We start from the raw sequence: 21,644 nt of genomic DNA on the forward strand, positions 1-21,644 counted from the left end.
TGTTCGAATCCTTTTTCCGCTTCTGAACATTGTTTCTAATTGCCGCTTTTGATTCGTTTCATTATGTCCTGGAAGAGTCTGTTCGTTCCAAGTTCAATTTTGATTTCTGCTTGGGTCATCAAATCACTCGGGGGCGAAGTAGATGTTGTTGATTGCGAAGCACACTCGATCGTTGCCCGATTCGTCTTCGTCAAAATCCATTCTGCTCAAAGCATCTGCATGGGGTATGCTCTCCTGGTGTGTACTTCAACTCATAGTCGAAGCCCAATAGAGCTATTGCCCATCTTGTAGTTCTCGCTGATGCTGTTTTCGGGATCTCCTCATCTGGTGCAATGAGATATTTGAGTGGTTTGTGGTCAGTCTGTAGGGTAAATCGTCTTCCAAGAAGGAATTGCTTGAATCTTGCGACCGCAAACACAATTGCCAGTGCTTCCTGCTCTATAATTGGGTAGTTTTGCTCCACGTGAGTCAATTTTCTCGATACATATATGACTTTATGTCCTTCTTGCGAAAGAACCCCGCCAATGGTTTTTTCAGAGGCGTCAGTAGTAACTGTTGCTTCTTTTTGTAAACTATATGGCTGTTTAAGTGGGTTAGCTCATAATTCGTTCTTTATGTCTTCGAAAGATTTTTGTTGCATTTTGCCCCATGAGAAATCGATAATTCTCATGTTATTTAAGAGTAGCATTTTTGTTGCAAAATCAGGAATCATTCTTCCGTAAAAATTAGTTAGCCCAACAAACGATTCGAGTTGTTTGTTGTTAGTTGGTGCTTTTGCGTTTTTATTTTTTCAACATGTTTGGGATCTGGTGCTATTCCCTCCTTTGAAATGGAGTATCCCAAAAAGCTAACGCGATCGATTGGTTTTGAGTTAGATTTTTTCTCATTAATAGTAAAATTTTTCTCACGTAGTCGACTCTTGACTGCAAGCATTCTCTTGCCGAACTGCTCCTTGGTAGTTCCATACACCAATACATCGTCTTGAAAGATCACACCTTTGATTCCTGAGTGTTGATTCTATGCAATTCTGGAATATTGAAGAAGAGTTTTTCAATCCCTGAGGTAGTCGGCACATCTTGAACAGTCCCTGAGATGTGTTGATTGTCCATATTTCTTTTGCTTCTTCGTCGAGCTCAATGTGATAGTAGGCATCTGAGAGGTCAATTTTGCCAAAGTATGAGGCCCCATGACCTTGCCATTGACGTGCACTTTCAAGTGCACGCAAAGTCTCAGTTCTCCACTCTTCTTTTTTGCCACACCACTGGAGATGCATTAGTGACTCCTCCTGGCTGTACCGGTTCGAGGATGCCTTGTCTGACCATTTGTTCCAGCTTTTCTGTGACCTTGTCTTGAAGAGGTAGAGGTATTTTTCTGGCTTTGCAGAACATTGGTTGTGTTCCTGGTATCAACTTTACATGAGCTTTGTAACCCTTCACAGCAGGTAGGTGCTCGGCTGTGATGTTGTTCACACTGCACTTGGGTAGAAGGTCTCTACCAAGCAGTCCAAATTCTTTATCAGACTGCACAACTGCTAGTTGTTTTTGCGTGAGCCTGCTTCCGTTCCACTCAACGTAACAAGTAAGTGATCCCAGAAGCGTTAATTGGTGACCATCATAAGCCTCGAGATGTCTTATCTTTCCATCCAATTGAGGTTTACCAAGCTCAGTCTATATTTTGATGATGTCACTGTGCTATCTGCACCTGTGTCTACATGCACTTTTACTTTGCAGTTATTTATTGAGATATATTCCCATCTCACAGACATGCTAAGGATTTGTTCTTTAGTATAAAACATTCCCATCTCCGATGCTGGAGATGATTCCTCTGAAGAAACATTTTCTTCTTCGCAAAATTTATTCTGTTTATTGTACTTAACTGAATTTGGTTGGGGTTTACTTCTACAAATCTTTGAGAAGTGTCCCACCTTTTCACAGGTGTTGCATTTTTTTTACTTAGCGCTGGACAGGGTCTACTAGAATGTGGCTTACCTCCACACCTAGTGAACATGTTGCTTTTACTAGCCGTAATTTTTTCATTTGGTTTTCGAAAGGTCTTTTTGAAGTTGAACCCAACTTCTTCTTTCACAGTAAAGGGCTTATTACCTGATGAACAACTTGCAAAAGCCATTGCTTGACTTCTGAACTGTAAGTTCTCGGTGATTTCAGTAACCGGAATTGCTGGTGTTGCTTTAATACCGTCTAGTAGTCTATGTTTTGCTTCAAGGTCCCTCAAACCGGAGATAAAAATATCTTTACCAACTTCTCTTCGGGGTTGGCCTTGGTTTTCAGTTTTTCGAAGTCACAATAGCGTGCTTCTTCTCTAAGACGTGCTAGGAAGTTGTCGTCTGACTCCCCTGCGCATTGTATTACGGAAAAAAATTTAGCCCTTTCTGCCGTTACTACTCTCTCTTTAGGAGAAATATAGTTTTGAATCGCCAATCTGATGTCTTTATACGGAGTGCCTATCAAATTCTTAGGACTAATTAGGCTCCTAAGTTTAATAATTGCATCATGCCCTCACATACTAAGAAAGAGATTGGTTTCTTGTAGGTCCTGTACAGTACCATTGGTATTGACCTTGTCCTCTTTCTTCTCTGCGCTACATTTCACCACAAAAGACATAATCCACGCAGTAGCTGATTCTGCATTCTGTAGATCCAAAATTTGTCTGTCTGTAGCTGGTCTGGACACCATTGTCGTGGTCGACAAACATTCTGGCCGCATTGGGAATGGGAATAACATACGATTACAAGGAAGCGACTGAGTTACATGAAAAGGCATCCGAAGACAAAGCTTCAGGATGATCACTAACGACCCATACATTGACTCGCTCTGAAAAATAGGCCGCTATTAGGCTCCCATTAAAACTTCTAAACAATTTTTCCATAGTAAAACCTGAAAGAGGGTCTTCTTGTGTAAAAATGATTCAAGAAAATACGCAAAACTTCCAATCCAAAAAATGAGAGTACTGTCGTGGTCGATAAAGAATTCAATAAGTTGAATTTTAAATTAAAATTTGATCTGAAAATATACAAAAATTAGCTCATATTTATAGTAGTTATCTATGCGAAAATATACAGAGAAAATTTAGATTAGCTAAAAATATTTCTCATGGTTGGCATGCGAATAGATCTTAGCTCCGAATCCCGGAGGAGATTTTCTATTTTCATCGTCATTTCATGAGAATCATATATGGCTTGGGTACAATCGAGTTCATTAGTTGGAGGTCAGTGGGTGTTAGAATCAGGTTTCTGTTGGTGGGAGAAATTACTTCTGATATATGATTGATAGGTCAATAAGATAATGATAGCGCCAAAACGAAATTAGAATTGAGTTTAGTTTTGTGGCCATTACTTTTCGACATAGCATCAAAGTTCGTCAGGTAAGTTCTTCTTTTGTTCGTTGAAACTTTAATAAAGAAAACTTCTAAGTTTCTTGATGTTTCTCTGAAACCTTCACAAGTATCATTTTCAAAAGACCACCTCAGATAATCGCCAATTTTTTGGTGTCGCTATCAACCCACACATTTACTCACTCTGAAAATTTAGGTACCATTTGGGACCAACTTCATAGAGCAAAACCTGAAAGAGAGTCTTCCATTGTAAAATCTTCCACTCTAGAAAATATGCAAAACTTCTAATCCAAAAGTTGAAAGTTTTTATTTTAAAAGGCCACCTTTGATTATTTCCGATGTTTTAGTTGAGCGAAAGGTTCAGCTTTGCTTGATGCCCGATGTTTCAAAATTTTGATTTTCAAAAGAAAATTAGTTGAATCCTAGGGGAGGAAAATTTGGGTAATATCGTAAAAAATGTTCAGGACAAACATATTTATGAAAAGTTTGTCATCGAAGAGCTCAGGGGGGATCAGGAAGTAATTAGAAAAAAACGCAACTATCTAAGTTTCTGTTTTCAAAAGAAGGTCCAGATAAAAACTGTTACTTCACTTTATATATAAAGAACAGGTTATTCCCTTCGGAAAGATCTGAGGACGTCTAAACTATACGTAATGTAAAGCAACATCTGCACTATCTAGTTTTTTTCCCAACGTATTTGGCTCCACCTTAACTAAGGATTGGCTTTTCATGCTGCTACACGGCTGAATAATGGGCGGGACGACTTTATAAGGAGAACTCTCATGTAATTTTTAAATAAATAGGGCTCAAAAATCTTTTTGTAAATACAATTTTGAGAATTGAAAGTCGTAAATCAGTGACCAACATTAGAACCTGCTGTGTAGAAAAAAAACAGTGTCAAAGTCGTTGTCGCCTTCGAACCAAGAATTATTTTTTAAAAAATAATTTAGTCCACAGTACGCTTCAAACCGAACATACATAGTCTACGAACCCAAACATACCGAACATATCTTCCGTTTTGCATCCGAACTCACCGAACAGTTCGTACATATAAATACCAAACAAACCGAATCTCTGAACAAACCGAACGTTTCTTACGTCCCAGACCGATCGTAACGACAATATTTCCTACATTTGAAACCGAACATACCAACGATTTCTTAAAATATTACGTCATTTCAAAAGGTCATTTTTTCGGTTTCGTGGACTTGGGAATACAGGATTTAATACGTATCATGATACTCGCGGTTATAGTTCTTCTTAGTACTCAAGCGGCAAAAGTCGTCTATAACGAACGCGTTTCACCCGATGAAAGAGCTATATGGGGTGGCTATATAGCACCCTACAGACCATTTTACGTTCGCCTCTCGATGTGGGGAACTAATTATTCGACTGCGAATGGTTTTGATGTCGGTCAAGTTTTTTGGCAATGCGGAGGAGCAGTTATTGACAAATACTTCGTGCTGACAGCTGCACACTGTCTGCAGGGTTACAACAGAGAAAAAAGTAAGCCGATTTACTCTAACCCATTAGTTGGATTTTTCAACTTTACAAAAGTAACAGCGAAGAGTTTATGCGTATAAAAATACATTCGTTTTCCCGTGTATGTAATGAAAAAAAAAACCGTTTCCAAATTGAAAGCGTTGTTTCAAACTGGTCTGAAATTATTTGAAAAATTTACTTATCAGGGTCAGGCAAAGTTGTACATGCTTTGCTGCGATGCCGAGGGTAAAAACGAGCCCTGAGTTTTTAGATATTTATTTTTTTATGCAGTTTTTAAGTGAACGCTGAAAATCTATTAAAAACTTTGTTAAACTTTTCAAGATTCTTAATTTGAACAAAAAAAACGCTTGCAGAATACGGTTTCTTATCAATGATGTTCAATTATTAGTAATTCATTTGCAATTATAAAGGCACGTTTTTTTTAAAACCAAACTATTCGGTTGAAAAAACAATTTGAAGATGCAACTGTAAACTTAAATTAAGTTAATTAAGTTTAATCAGTGCGTTTGACTAACCCAGCGCTGCTCTTCAATTGGAATCAGTTATGAAGCGATTGCGCTATTGAAAATCAAATAGTGCATAAACCTCTCAAACGTTTAAAAATGAATCGAAACAAACTTTCATTAAAATAAGTTTTTAATCATAAGAGGAAAAATTTAAACAACGAAAACTCGTAAGCATATATAAAATTTGATGATTTTGGAACAGATAAGAGGTGTTGGTTGCTCTGACTACTGATGGATAGAAAAATAAAATTGTGGGCCCACTTTTTGTTTGTTATCAAAATTCAAAGCTGCTGGAGTGCTCACTGTTCAATTGAACATCGAGTTCTTCTCAGTGTGTTGACAGAAAATTAGCTAAAACTTAAACATTTGAAATTGAAAAACAATATTAAGTTGCGATTGCAAAGTTTTCGGTCAATGCGTTTTACTTGATTCAAAGAAATTGATTAACATTGCTCTTTTTTTTGATTGGGTTCCCGAATTAAGAATAGATGCTCCTCATCTTGATAATGACAATTTGCTTCTAAAATACTAAAAGTCCAAACACTCGTCTGGTATCGTTTTCGGAAACGCCGAAAATTATGTCGTTTCCATACGCTTGCAACTGTATCTTAAAATATGGGTCCTGATAAAGCCCGAAAAAATCACGCATGCAATAAAGAAACTTTAATTTAAAACTCACTTGGAAACTGTATCAAACTATAAATTTAATTAGTTAATGAACAATTTCAAAAGCAAGATTTAAGTTTGTTAATTAAGCTATACTTTGTTTCGCGTTTGATTAGGGCATTCGAAAACGCAGATCTTCGTTTCGAGACATCCATGGCTTGATGCCCTTTCAATGAACATTTTTATCTCTGATTAAAAAAGTTTGACTTAAGTTCAATAATGGAATTGACAAAAATGGAATTAAGTATTTGATTCAGTTTTTATTTACAATTGGTCTGAGACTAACTCACCACTGCTCTTTATTTGGAGTCCATTACAAGGTGATTGAGCAATAGAAGGGAAATTAATTGCAAATACTGCTCAACCGAGCGATATTTGCAATTAATAAATCACAAAAAAATTAAATATTGAAAATTTGCTCAAATATAGAAAATTCGCGGATTTTGGAAAACTTGATAGATGACGAATGCTCAAACCCCTGACAGATTCAAATAATCCTTCCCTAGTCGAGAAATCGATTTTTAAACCTAAGGAATCGTCGGTATCGTCGATTTTTTTCTAGCCAGAACCGACCAAAGTTCTTTTAATTTTTAGTTGGAATCAGTGTTTTTTTTTCGGTTTTAACATAAGAAAGATTTGGCATTATCTTTCTTCAACGCAAGACAGATTCAGTATGGTTGTTTGAGAGATTCGGTATCGTCGTTTTTCAAAAGTAAGAGATTCGTTATCAGTGAGATTTTTTGATTTTCTGGGTTTTAAAATCAGATTAATCTAGCAGACCGATATATATATATATATATATATATATATATATATATATATATACCCGGTTTGAAGTTTCTTTGATTTCATACAAGGATCATATATCATTTCATACTGTCCATACTTGATTTCTTAGTACGATCCTTGTATGAAACCAAAGAAATCATATATGATCTTTGTATAATTACCAAGAAATCATATATGATCCTAGTACGAATACCAAGAATCATACATTTATTTTTTGAAAATCTTTAACCATTTATGTTTTTTGTTTTTATTCGGTAGGGCATCACATATATGATACCCCGGCATCACATTGTGATCCGCCAAAAGAACCTAACGTACAATATCAATTGCAAGTTGGGCACAAAATAAAAGAGTAAGTCCAAGCAAATAACAAAATTTTTGACAAAATCTGAAGCCAGTTTAGACATATAAATGCTCATTTATGAAAAAAAAAATAATCAAGCAAAATGCATATTGCGTCAAATTCGTTTTCTGAATACGTTTAAACCACAAAGTTATTCTTTCAGCGCACAAAAAGAATCAAATGTGGATTGAAAATGCGATATAATAATTTAAAAAGTCCTCTGACTACATTATACGGGAATTTGTGGCACCAGTCAATGTATTATGTGTCATATATGACCTTGTATGAAATCCAAGAAATTTTTTCAACTTCAATGGAAAATCAAAATTATACAGTTTTTAGTCTTTGAATTTTTTTGTATGATCCTTGTATGATTTCCAGGAAATCATATATGGTCCTTGTATGACTACCACGAATTCATACAAATCATATATGACCTAGTATGAATACTAAGATTCATGTAAGACCTAGTACGAAATCAAAGAAAGTTGTATGGTCGTTGACCCGGGTATATTTATATATATATATATATATATATATATATATATATATATATATACATATATATATATATATATATATATATATATGTTTATTAAAAAAAAACTCCTCGAAAAATAAAAATGATGAATTTCTTTTGCTATTTAGACGATTCGCATGACTACTATTACCGTTATCACAAAATTGAAGTCCTTGTCGGTGATTTCTCAAAGAACCCGAATGAAATATTACAGACGGTTGAAGGCAGAGGGAAAACACATCCAGATTTTGATGTGGAAACAATTACAAATGACATAGCTGTAGTTTTTCTTCTAATCAATACTGCAGATTTCACTACTCACCGAGTTATTCCAATGTGTAACAAGAGCCATTATGACACACACATTCTGGCCGCATCGGGAATGGGATTAACAGACGGTTACAAGAAAGCGACAGTGTTAGAGGAAATGGCGGCCAAAGAATCCAGGGAAATGTTTCCTTTTACAGCTTTTAATCAGAAAAATTAGGGTAAAAATTAATATAGGATAAAATTAGTATACATTGATATTACTTGGGTAAATTTTACATTACTGCCACTAAAGGGAGATTGAAATCACTCGAGATCGGATCAGAATTCATTGTTAAGTTTTTTACCCCGGACATTCCAGAATAGTTATCTTGTAAGAATCGTACTATTTCGTACAAACTCATCTTGCAAGATTCTGTATACTTAGTGTGAAATCTTGCGAGTTCTTGCAAGTTTTCAGACTGAATTAGCACTAACAGATATTCTTCTTGCAAGATCTTTCAAGATAAGTATTCCTCGTACTAACTTAGTACGACTTCACTGCCGTAAGTACGCTTCGTACAATCTCTTGCAAGATTTAGTAAGAATAGGCCGCTGTTAGTAAGAAATTTGTAAGATCCTACAAGACAAAAATTCCTCGTACTAACTTAGTACGACTTCAATGCCGTTAGTACGCTTCGTACAAACTCTTGCAAGATTTAGTAAGAATAGGCCGCTGTTAGTAAAAAATTTGTAAGATCTTACAAGACAAAAATTCCTCGTACTAACTTAGTACGACTTCACTGCCGTAAGTACGCTTCGTACAATCTCTTGCAAGATTTAGTAAGAATAGGCCGCTGTTAGTAAGAAATTTGTAAGATCTTACAAGACAAAAATTCCTCGTACTAACTTAGTACGACTTCACTGCCGTAAGTACGCTTCGTAAAATCTCTAGCAAGATTTAGTAAGAACAGGCCGCTGTTAGTAAGACATTTGTAAGATCTTACAAGACAAAAATTCCTCGTACTAACTTAGTACGACTTCACTGCCGTAAGTACGCTTCGTACAATCTCTTGCAAGATTTAGTAAGAAAAGGCCGCTGTTATTAAGAAATTTGTAGGATCTTACAAGACAAAAATTCCTCGTACTAACTTAGTACGACTTCACTGCCGTAAGTACGCTTCTAACAAACTCTTGCAAGATTTAGTAAGAATAGGCCGCTGTTAGTAAGAAATTTGTAAGATCTTACAAGACAAAAATTCCTCGTACTAACTTAGTACGACTTCACTGCCGTAAGTACGCTTCGTACAATCTCTTGCAAGATTTAGTAGGAATAGGCCACTGTTAGGCGCTGAAACTGTTCTACGGATGTGCTGAATTTGCGCTGAAACTTTGTAAAAAATGCGCTGAAAAAAGTGTTGAAAAATTTGCATCAATTGAACTCAAAATGCGCTGAATTTATGTAAGGAGTGCGCTGAAGATGCGCTGAACTTTTGAATTTTTAGCGCCTTTTCAAAGTTTCAGCGCATTTCAGCGCATTTCAGCGCATACAGCGCTTTTCCTACGTAATTTCAGCGCATTCAGCGCACTTCTTACAAAAAATGCGCTGAAACGGCGCTGACATCTTGACCTGCCTGAAGTATTCGCTTCTTATAAACTCTTGCAAGATTCAGTAAGAATAGGCTGAGGTTAGTAATAAACTTGTAAGATCTTATAAGATGATTATTCCTCGTACTAAATATTAATCCTGCATTTTCGTACTAACTCTTACTAAGTTTAACTAAGAATAAGCCTGAGGTAGTAACAGAACGCCAAATCTTACTAATTATTGTAAGATCTTGCATGATAACTATCTAGCAAGAAAGAATATTTGTCTGGCTGAAATCTTACTTAATCGTACTAAATTTTTTCCTAGTTTGTACGAAATAGCACAATTCTTACAAGATAACTATTCTGGAATATCCGGGGTAACCACATTTTGTTACAAATTTTGAATTAAAAGATAAATATCCAGCTCTGCAACCACTCAATAGCCTATATTTTCGTATAATTTGATTATAAGACGGAAAAATAAAAAAATTATAACTATGCAATAACGCTAATACTACGTTCTTTGGGGAGTTTTAAACTTCCATTAGAATTGTTGTCAAAAACATGCTGCATCTCAAAATGATACAACTTTTTAAAAATTAAATGGTCTCAGCTGGCCGTTTATCAGGGAGGGGGGGGGGGGGGGGGCTTGTAATGGAAGAGACCCGAAGACTCGATATTTTACTGAATGATTATTTTTCCAACAGAGGAAACACCTTGTAATGAAGAGACAAGCTAACGTGCAACTTCGAACACTTTGACCCAATATCGCAGATATGTGCTGTTGAATACCCAGAGGGTTCCGGACGAGGTATCTGCTATGGTGATTCCGGTGGACCCATCTATCCCTTGGTGGAACAAAGTTTTGAGCCAATATGTCTTTATGGTCTCAGTAGTTACAGCCGTCTTTGCTCCGGCCCGGCTTCTGTTTTCGTTCGTGTTTCATCATACATTGACTGGATACAAGAAACCATGGAAGCATATCAGTTTTGCAAGGTGTAGAGGTAGTTCCTGTGATCAGTTTCTGCTGAACCAATTGTAGCATCTTTTCCGTTTGTGCTCCCCAGTATGTTATGCTCCCCCCGTTAGAGAGCACTTGCCATTGCATAATAAATCTTTATGTAAAAATATGACACGTGCGTCTGGGGGTGCGAATACCCACTAAGCTGGGGGGGGGGGGCACAAACGGAAATGATCCTAATTGTATTCTAATTGTATTTTGTGAATGGTGTATTGGTCAAATAATTACTATATATTACGTGGAAAAAAAATCAACGGAATTAACATCTTGCTCACCTGCAGCCAAAAAACTCAAGTGATTTGAATTGACAATTAACTTGGTTATCAAGATTTTAGCCATCAACACAACAGATTAGAAGTTTAATTAATCAAATATCAGCAGTCTGTTTCTTTTTTTTCACAACAAGAAGTAAGCCTTTATTACAATTTGCTTTTGTTCTCCCCACTTAGGTCAGGTAAGAACGAAATTTGTGAATGGACGAATTAACATAGATAGAGGGCTTTCTTCTGGATCAAATGTTACAAAAGCCCACGCGGAATTTCGAGGCTTATATAAATCAAACCTTGTTGGTGGGAGTTAAGCTGATATTATTTTTCATGCAGTAAATTTTACTCAAAAATCAAGATTGGCCCGTATAAAATGGGACATGAACAGAGTACTGGCCATCCTAAAATACAATGTCTTTAGACTGATTGAGCGCTGATTTACTCTGCCACCAACCTCCGAGTACTGTTGTTTTGTTGTACACACTCGCACTCAAAAATAGACTAAACACAGAATGGTCAGACCTAATGAAATCGTGTCAAGAATTATAAATTCGTAGCTAAACGGAACTAAAATGCAACAAACAAATTTTAGGTGGAAATAAATTTATGTTCTTAAATAATTTTTCAACAATATTTGAAAATGATACCACAGTCGCGTCGCTATGACAAAAGAAAGTGGCACGCAGTGACTTTCAGTAAACAACTAATAACACTTATGCGGAGTAATTTCAAGCATGCAACATAAACCCAGATGTTATTTTTGATATACGTGCTTCAGATTTACTTAAAGTGTTTTTGCGTACAAGATACCTTTGAATTCTCATCAAGAAAATTTTGGTAAGGTACATTAACTTACAAACAGTTTACATATGCGCACATATATCAAATTATGCATGTGTGTTTGTGTGTAAGTGTGTGTTTGTGTGTGTGTGTATTTGTGTGTGTGTGTGTTTGTGTGTGTGTGTGTGTGTTTGCGTGCGTGTGTGTGTGTGTGTTGGTGTGTGTTGGTGTGTGTTCGCATGTGTGTGTGTGTCTGTATGTGTATGTTTGTGTTTTGTGTGTGTGTGTGTGTTGATGTGTGTGTGTGTGTTTGTGTTTGTGTTTGTGTGTGTGTGTGTGTGTGTGTGTGTGTGTGTGCGTGTTTGTGTGTGCGCGTGTGTGCTTGAAACTACTTTATACAGTTTTTCTTGTTCTGATTTCAAAGGTATCTGGCGTTGAAAGCACTGAAATTGTACACCATAAATTAGATTTGCTCCAATGTCCATTTATTTATATTTGTGCCATTTGACGGTGAGTAGGGATAATTTGGGGCTCTGGAGTCAACCATAATTGACCCAAGTTTGTCATCAATCTTTATCTATATCATTGTAAGAGCTTATAAACTCCTAATAACCGCCGTTATTAAACATATTTTTGTTAACCTCTGATTAAAGGTTGAATTCATGTTGTACAATGCTTAAAAAAAGAAATTGATCTAGAGTACATTTCTGCTGTTTTTCCTCTTTTTATTATAACAGGAAACAGTCTCGTTTACAGTTTTTGTGATTAAAAAATTACTGTGACAAAAAAGAATTTTGTGACGAATGGCTTAACTAAACTTGTGAGCATACGTAAGGCTCTGATGTGCGTTTCTTTACTTTTTTATATTAGCACCGACTCTATTGTTTGGAAAACATTTACTGCTTGTTTACAATTCAACGAATTTGAATTGTATTGGGGCGCTGGCCTTTTCATTACGCCTCGAAGAGGAGCATTGGAGAAGTCCTATTTTTTAAATCAATTTTATTGGAGTGAATTTTGTATCAGGAAATGAAACACGTAAAAAAATTTTTTGAAGCGGAACAAAAGCGGAGATTTTTGTGCGGAACAAAAGTGAAGAGTGGAGCAAAAAAAGAGTGGTTTTTTGTTCATATTGCTGTTTTATAGAGAGCGAGAAATTGAGGTGTGAAAAAAAATTCTGTAAGCGAGCGAAGTTTTTTTGTTCACGTGCAGCATTTTAAAGCAATTTTTTTGGGTAAGAGGTTTGGTTATGCTTTTGTTTTAATTTTAGACAGGTTTTGGTAGTGGTTTGAAGGTTTCTGAATTGGGCTAATTTTTGCGATTTTCCAACTATTATTTTGTTTTACTGCCTCAAATGGGTATTGAAAAGACCCATATTAATTGAAATCGAGCAATGTGACAAAAAATGGCGAACATTGAAACTATTTTTCTTAATGTTTTTTATCGACGTTTTTTTCTGTCGTGAGACAAGTCTCTTAGCCTATTACGACTTGCGAGTTGTTTTGCGACCATCCGGATACCCTATTAGCTGAAAAGAGTTTTTGTTCGTATTTATGTGCTTTTGTAATATTAAATAATTTATTAGATTTTTCCAGTTTTTTAGTACAAGTTGCTTTTTTCATGATTTGGCTTGAAGTATTTTTAAAAATTATAATAAGTGGTTTTAGTAGGTACTAGTTGTTTTGATGAAGTAATTGTGCAGAGATATTTATTTCGAGATCTCAATTTATGACAAAATTTGATACGATTTTTTAATCATATATTTACAGATTTGATTTTCTTGTTTTTACTTTTGTTTTAATGGTTTTCTTTTCAAGATAATCATAATTTAGTGGAGGCACGTTTTGTCTGATGAGTAGTTGGATGGCGTTAAAGTAGATTTGAACTTCGAGTTGCTTCAGGAATTCTTACGGCTATGTTTTTTAAAGATTTGTTCACGCAATTTCATGATTTTTGAAGTCAAATTGGAGTAGTAATTTTGGTCAAGCCGAAACAGGAAAAGGAGCGAAAAAGCGAGTGGTTTTGCGGCGTGAAATAAATGTTTTCTCCTTTTGCTTTAATTTTAAAGTAGAGTGAGATAACGGCGTTTGAACAAAAATTCGCTTTCGCGCTAGTGGCTTTTGTTCACATGCGCCAATTTTACTTTGATTTTTACTGTTTTTTTTCAATTTTTTTGGATCGGATTTTTTTCTAATTGTTTTCCCAATCCGTTCATAGACAATTATATAGTCCCTTATGTCAATTTACTCTTAGTTTGTTCTAGGTCTAGTTTTTTGCATAAACAAAGAAAATACTTAGCATTGTACGTCAGGACTTGTCCTGCTATATTTTTTTCATTGGTTGTAGACAGCATCTATTCAAATCATTCGTTGGGACCGTTTATTCAAGATTTGTTGTTTATTTGAGTTTTTAAATGAAAAAAAAAACAAAATTTAGCGTTTCTCCTTGGAAATTTTTTCTGATTGATGATAATTTTATTTAGTTCTACTCTTTCACCTGTATGTAATGTCAACTTCAGAGCATGTGATATAATTCCAGGACAATGCTTACTATCTTAATTTTCAAATAAGCGTTCGATTAAAACATTTATTTATATGTAGCAAACTGCCAGATCATGTGCACTTTGTTAATCTAAAAATGTGGAATCATAGCACATTTTAAACAGGTTTGCAGGTTGTAACGCATTTTTTGTGCGCGTTCTTTTGGAAGAATTTCTTTCTATTAGAGATTATCAAAATGCAGACGAAATAAAAGAATTAGGTATGTGTAATCGTGGTGCACTTCTGCATTGTAAGAACATTTTTGAAACAATTTAGGAAAAAAACTGCCCGAGACAAAACTTATTAGATTGTTTTTTGGTGAGCTTGTAAAGAACAAAAACTTTCTGCAGCATTTTCTGAACTTTAGCCTGTACTAGCTTACAGTTTCTTATAAATTTTTGTTGAGCAATGTGACAAAAAATGGCGAACATTGAAACTATTTTTCTTAATTTTTTTAGCGACGTTTTTTTTCTGTCGTGAGACAAGTCTCTTAGCCTATTAGAACTTGCGAGTTGTTTTGCGACCATCCGGATACCCTATTAGCTGCAAAGAGTTTTTGTTCGTATTTTTGTGCTTTTGTAATATTAAATAATTTATTAGATTTTTCCAGTTTTTTAGTACAAGTTGCTTTTTTCAAGATTTGGCTTGAAGTATTTTTAAAAATTGTAATAAGTGGTTTTAGTAGGTACTAGTTGTTTTGATGAAGTAATTGTGCTGAGATATTTTTTTCGAGATCTCAATTTATGACAAAATTTGATACGATTTTTTAATCATATATTTACAGATTTGATTTTCTTGTTTTTACTTTTGTTTTAATGGTTTTCTTTTCAAGATAATCATAGTTTAGTGGAGGCACGTTTTGTCTGATGAGTAGTAGGATGGCGTTAAAGTAGATTTGAACTTCGAGTTGCTTCAGGAATTCTTACGGCTATGTTTTTTTAAAGATCTGTTCACACAATTTCATGATTTTTGAAGTCAAATTGGAGTAGTAATTTTGGTCAAGCCGAAACAGGAAAGGGGCGAAAAAGCGAGTGGTTTTGCGGCGTGAAATAAAAGTTTTCTCCTTTTGCTTTAATTTTAAAGTAGAGTGAGATAACGGCGTTTGAACAAAAATTCGCTTTCTCGCTAGTGGCTTTTGTTCACATGCGGCAATTTTACTTTGATTTTTACTGATTTTTTTTGGATCGGATTCTTTTCTAATTGTTTTCCCAATCCGTTCATAGACCATTATATAGTCCCTTGTCAAATTACTCTTAGTTTCTTTTAGGTCTAGTTTTTTGCATAAACATAGCCGTTTAATGCCGTACAATGCGATAGGACAATGCTTACTATCTTAATTTTCAAATAAGCGTTCGATTAAAACATTTATTTATATGTAGCAAACTGCCAGATCATGTGCACTTTGTTAATCTAAATATGTGGAATCATAGCACATTTTAAACAAGTTTGCAGGTTGTAACGCAATTTTTGTGCGCGTTCTTTTGGAAGAAATTCTTTCTATTAGAGATTATCAAAATGCAGACGAAATAAAAGAATTAGGTATGTGTAATCGTGGTGCACTTCTGCATTGTAAGAACATTTTTGAAACAATTTAGGAAAAAAACTGCCCGAGTCAAAACTTATTTGATTGTTTTTGGTGAGCTTGTAAAGAACAAAAACTTTCGGCCGCATTTTCTGAACTTTTGCCTGTACTAGCTTACAGTTTCTTATAAATTTGCAATCAAACTCTCGCAATTTTGGTCAGAAAGTTGGCAACTTCGTGACGATCTGTTATTGTCATTATTGTGGATTTTTCTCGCCGCCGTTTGATTTTTGTAAACAATCTTTAAGGAAAAAAAGATGGTCCCTTGACTTTCTGTTCCAAATATAAGTTCATTAAACAAATTCTTTTATGATTCCGTTCGAGATGTGCTATGATGATTATCAAAATTCAAGAGTTTTTTTACTTATCAGTGCCTACTAGCTCAATTTCTTTCCCAACAACTTTCATTGAACGCTTAGAAATGAGTATTTTAATACTGATTCTATTTGTTCACCCAGGAAAATTCGTATTGTGTCATTATAACTGAGCGCATACATTTTTGAAAATTTTTGATTGTAAATTTTTAAGGAAATGCTTGCTGGCTTAGGCATAAATTCAGAAAATGGTATCCAGGTTCTATATTTGCTGTTTTCTTAATAACATTTTGAAGAATAATTATGGATAAATGTAATCTTTTGTTATTTTGTATTAATATGAATGCTAAAAACACTAGCAAAATCTGAATTCAGTGTTTTAGAAACTAGCTGTCAACAACCTTAGTCTAAGACGCGTAGAAATTATTAATTCTGTGTTTTTGGAACTGAGCTTTCATTACTGCACGAGATCTCTCAAATCACTTGGCTTGAAAAGTTGTACAAAAACTTTTTGAAACCTTCTTCAAAATCAAAGTTGATTAAGCCTTCCGGTGATGAGCAATTTGCTTTGTTTTGTTTCTCTTTGGTGGTGTTAGCAGTAATTTAGTGGGCGAGCAGTTTTTTTCTCACTTTTTAGCCATTCAGTTCAATGAGAGAAAATTTTTTTGTGTATTAAAGTTTAAAGAACCTGAATCAATTTCTTCTAGTTTCTTGAAAAAGTTAACTTTTGAGCAAAGTTCACACATTTTTTGTTTGTAATTTTACTTGGCACCTAATTTCAGGGACGTAGTGTGATGGTTATTTCCTTTCTTATATTCATTTGATCAAAAGGATTTTTCTCGCTGCAACTATTTCTGGCCGTTTGATTTTTTGTAAAAAATCTTTTTATGAAAGAAAAGATGGTCCCTTGACTTACACTTCCAAATGTCAGGTCATTAAACAATAATTCTGATTTTTTTATGGTTCCGTCCGAGATGTGCTATCATGATTACCCAAAATTAAGAGCTTTTTTGTTTTTTTTACTTATCAGTGCCTACTAATTCCATTTATTCCCAAAAATCCTCACTGAACATTAAGAAATGAGTACTTTAATGAACAATTTTCCGTGTATTTGTTTACCCAGGAAAATTCGTTTTGTGTAATTATAAATGAGCGCATACATTTTTGAAACTTTTTGATTGTAGATTTTTAGGAAACTGATTGCTAGCTTAGGGCTAAATTCGGAAAATGCTGTTCAGGTTCAATATTAGCTGATACATTAGTAAAATTTTGAAAAATAATTATGGATAAAAGTAATCTTACCTTGTTTTTTGTTATTTTTTTATATTATGACTGCTTAAAACACTAACAAAATCTGAATTCAGTGTTTTATAAACTAGCTGTCAACACCCTTTGTCTTAGTCGGGTAGAAAATATTCTTTCTGCCTTTTTAGCACTGAGCTTTAAAGACTTCAAGAGATCTCTGACATCACTTGTCCTGACAAGTTGAATAGCAAGCAACTTATTGATTAATGGCTTATTTAAAAAGAAAATTATTTATATGCTATCCAACCAGATAATTGGTTTTCTTTTGACTTTTCTGCTAGAAAAGTTAGATCTTGATAAATTTGAGCAACAATTTAATATGATTTGTAAGGCGCCATTTAAAATCAGATTGAAACCTACTTTAAAAGCAAAGTTGATCAAACCCTTCCAAAACTGAGTAGTTTGCCATATTTTGTTTCTCTTTGGTGTTGTTAGCTGCAATTTATAGGGCAAAAAAATGTGTTTCTCACTTTGTAACCCATCAGTTCTAAGAAAGATTTATTAATTCGGTATAAGGGTTTAAAGAAGCTGAATCAATTAATTCCAGTTTCTTTGAACTAGAAAAAGTTAACTTCTGAGCAAAGTTCGCACAGTTTTTTTTGATGTTTTACTTGGCACCCAATTTTATGGATAAAACGAGTCGGCTATTTCGGTTTTGAGTGTTTTCTGTTCAAAAGAAAGCTTCTTTTCTTATTGGGACCACGAAAAGAAGAACAACTAATAAATTTCCACTTGTTAGTTTTTATCACTCAATATTTTTTTCAACCTCCACTGTAGTGAAAAGCAGTAAACTGGAACAAAAAATAAGCGTATACGGGAAATTTTTCATTGTAGTGGTTTTCATGATGCTAGTCTTAACAAATTTATGCACATTTTTCATAATGTTTTTGTCGACATCTTATTCTCTGAGTTCTGTTGGAAAGAGACTATGGAAAAGCGAGGATGCTTTTGATAGACCTTTTTATGTTAGGGTCGATTTTGCAGCCAAAAATGTTAAAAACGAGTCAAAATTTTTGAAGTACTTTTGCGGAGGAGCAGTTATCCACAAAAAGTTTGTTCTCACTGCTGCGCATTGTCTGAATAAACTCGAATATAGTAAGTAACTGACTTCAAACCAAATATTCATCACTCCAATTTAGAACAAAATAGAAACCACTATTGTTAATAAATTTTTTCTGTTAGTCGAAGTTTTTTTTAGTCGAAACAGCAGGTGTTTTTCAAATTCTGATCTTTCTCCCATATTTTTTCAAAATGAAAAACTGAAAACCGCTTTGGATGGGTAACTGGTCGAGATGGAATGGTTATCTGATTGTATATGTCAAGTTGAAGCAATTATGATTAACTTGTAAGACTTAACTGCAAACTCACAAGCTGATGCGTTAACATCTACAAATCTAGCAATTTCGCTCCGACCAAATTTTGCTCTCTTTGATTTCTGGTAGGCTATCTCTTTTTTTGCCAAGGTTGAAAAATGAAAGTTGCATGTTTGAAGCACACCACTTAAGCCGAAAAAAGAACCTGTTTTTTCTTCAACTAAATAACGGTGTTCACAGTTTCCTTGAAAATGTTAATGGGTAAAAGTATTTTTGTAATGATAACAAAAAAGTTGAACGGCATTGATGTTCACCAACGGTTATCAATAATTCTTGATTAAAATGGCAAACTTATATGTAAAAACAAGTCGTGGCACAATGAATCGAATCTTTAGTGCCCTAGATTAGGACTGTAGTGCACTAAATTAGAAGTCAAATCCGTTGCATTTCACAGATCTTTTTTCTTTTGTCGTTTTGCATTAAATTTTTGACAAAAGATATTTATAAAACTAAAAATTCAGGAACCAATCTTTCATGAGAAAAATCTAATTATACGAATAACCGAAGCAGAATGTGACTTTTTTCGCTGTTCACTGTTCTTTTCACTTTGTTTCGAAGTTCAAATTTTCGGAGAAGTGAAAAAGCGATATTGTCAAGAAATAGAAGTTTTTCAAAAAATATAGACAATTTGTTTGAATTTTTGTTACCAACTCCTCATTAAATTGCAAACAGCACATTTGCGTGATTATATATACTCAGCGCGTCATCTTTTTTCATAAGAATTTTAAGCACATTTATTGAGATCAGGAATGTAAGCGAGCAGGAAAACGTCCGACAGCCACAGATTTTGGTATATAGGTCGCAGATTTTGCAGTTTACAGAGCGCGATTACTAGCGACACGTTTAATTGATTCTAACCTTTTGATCTCGTTTTAAACTCCATTATTATCGCCATTGCGTTTTGTAGTCAGACATTTGGTCACTTTTACCCCAAACCGCATTTATTTGATCGTTGGATACTTCTTTTGAGCAGAACTCAATGCAATTGGTGTACACAATTGTTACTTTATGATAAAATTTTTCATCGTTCTCAACCAGCAACTATTACCAAAAATCTGTTATATATAAATAAATAGAGTTTTTGACTGTATTTTTTATCTTCCTCAATTGACGCTGCTGCATAGCGAGTTTTTCTTTTGGGATTTTTGCCAGAATAGGTTATTAAGGAACTTCTTATTTTTTTCTCGTTTACTTGATTATAATTACAATTTTTGCACAGTTTTTGTTTGATATTCTACTTGGCTCCCAATTTTGGGCATGTAGTGTGACGGTGATTTTCCTTTTCGAAATTCTTTTGTTCAAAGGGAAAGTTTTTATGCTCGTTGGGACCACGAGAAAAAACAACAACGAACTAAGTTTGTCTACCAACAAACAAATAACAATTGATTATAGGTAGATGACACACTTTGAAAGTCTACAGTTTTGTCTGTATTGTCCTGATACTATTTATTGTTTTCCCTTAAAGACCGGTACTTCCAATATATATATATATATATATATATATATATATATAAATTTGAGAATTTGAATTGACAATTTACTGTCCGCGACCCAATGTACTTCTGGCCCCCCACCTGTCTTGGGTCGCAGACTTCATCCATGGCAGCGACAGTTTTTCCCAGCGCAGTTTGTTCACGTTTATCTTTTTTCCTTGACGAAGACCAGGGAGAGTTTGTTGGTTTTCGGATGTTTTCCAACTGGGATCTTTAACGTTTTTTTGGGATCTTTAACGTTTGATCTCTTTTTTTTGCCAAGGTTGAAAAATGAAAGTTGCATGTTTGAAGCACACCACTTAAGCCGAAAAAAGAACCTGTTTTTTCTTCAACTAAATAACGGTGTTCACAGTTTCCTTGAAAATGTAAATGGGTAAAAGTATTTTCGTAATGATAATAAAAAAGTTGAACGGCATTGATGTTCACCAACGGTTATCAATAATTCTTGATTAAAATGGCAAACTTATATGTAAAAACAAGTCGTGGCACAATGAATCGAATCTTTAGTGCCCTAGATTAGGACTGTAGTGCACTAAATTAGAAGTCAAATCCGTTGCATTTCACAGATCTTTTTTCTTTTGTCGTTTTGCATTAAATTTTTGACAAAAGATATTTATAAAACTAAAAATTCAGGAACCAATCTTTCATGAGAAAAATTTAATTATACGAATAACCGAAGCAGAATGTGACTTTTTTGCTGTTCACTGTTCTTTTCACTTTGTTTCGAAGTTCAAATTTTCGGAGAAGTGAAAAAGCGATAATGTCAAGAAATGGAAGTTTTTCAAAAAAATATAGACAATTTCTTTGAATTTTTGTTACCAACTCCTCACTAAATTGCAAACAGCACATTTGCGTGATGATATATACTCAGCGCGTCATCTTTTTTCATAGGAATTTTAAGCACATTTATTGAGATCAGGAATGTAAGCGAGCAGGAAAACGTCCGACAGCCACAGATTTTGGTATATAGGTCGCAGATTTTGCAGTTTACAGAGCGCGATTACTAGCGACACGTTTAATTGATTCTAACCTTTTGATCTCGTTTTAAACTCCATTATTATCGCCATTGCGTTTTGTAGTCAGACATTTGGTCACTTTTACCCCAAGCCGCAATTATTTGATCGTTGGATACTTCTTTTGAGCAGAACTCAATGCAATTGGTGTACACAATTGTTACTTTATGATAAAATTTTTAATCGTTCTCAACCAGCAACTATTACTAAAAATCTGTTATATATAAATAAATAGAGTTTTTGACTGTATTTTTTTATCTTCCTCAATTGACGCTGCTGCATAGCCTGTTTTTGTTTTGGGATTTTTGCCAGAATAGGTTATTAAGGAACTTCTAATTTTTTTCTCGTTTACTTGATTATAATTACAATTTTTGCACAGTTTTTGTTTGATATTCTACTTGGCTCCCAATTTTGGGCATGTAGTGTGACGGTGATTTTCCTTT

The 21,644-nt window shown here is 34.5% G+C and overlaps 2 protein-coding genes across 2 annotated transcripts in view; one reads left to right on the top strand and one right to left on the bottom strand.

Annotated features, from left to right (window-relative positions):
• LOC142351147 (uncharacterized) overlaps positions 1 to 21,644 on the bottom strand; it is a 297,047-nt gene that overhangs the window by 96,315 nt on the left and 179,088 nt on the right. The window lies entirely within an intron of this gene.
• On the top strand, positions 4,253 to 8,165 carry LOC142350968 (chymotrypsin-like). Its single transcript, XM_075402996.1, has 2 exons — positions 4,253 to 4,857; positions 7,807 to 8,165. Exons 1-2 carry the CDS (start codon positions 4,587 to 4,589, stop codon positions 8,163 to 8,165), a joined length of 630 nt encoding a protein of 209 aa, XP_075259111.1. The 5' UTR covers positions 4,253 to 4,586.

The sequence above is a fragment of the Convolutriloba macropyga genome, chromosome 12 (genome assembly GCF_964194025.1).
Source record: "Convolutriloba macropyga chromosome 12, txConMacr16.3, whole genome shotgun sequence".
In the NCBI taxonomy this organism is placed as follows: domain Eukaryota; kingdom Metazoa; phylum Xenacoelomorpha; order Acoela; family Convolutidae; genus Convolutriloba; species Convolutriloba macropyga.

Coding starts and splice junctions, on each gene's coding strand:
- LOC142350968 (XM_075402996.1), top strand. CDS start 4,587: ATGATACTCGCGGTTATAGTTCTTCTTAGTACTCAAGCGGCAAAAGTC. Junction 4,858..7,806: donor GGGTTACAACAGAGAAAAAA/GTAAGCCGATTT, acceptor TTTGCTATTTAG/ACGATTCGCATGACTACTAT.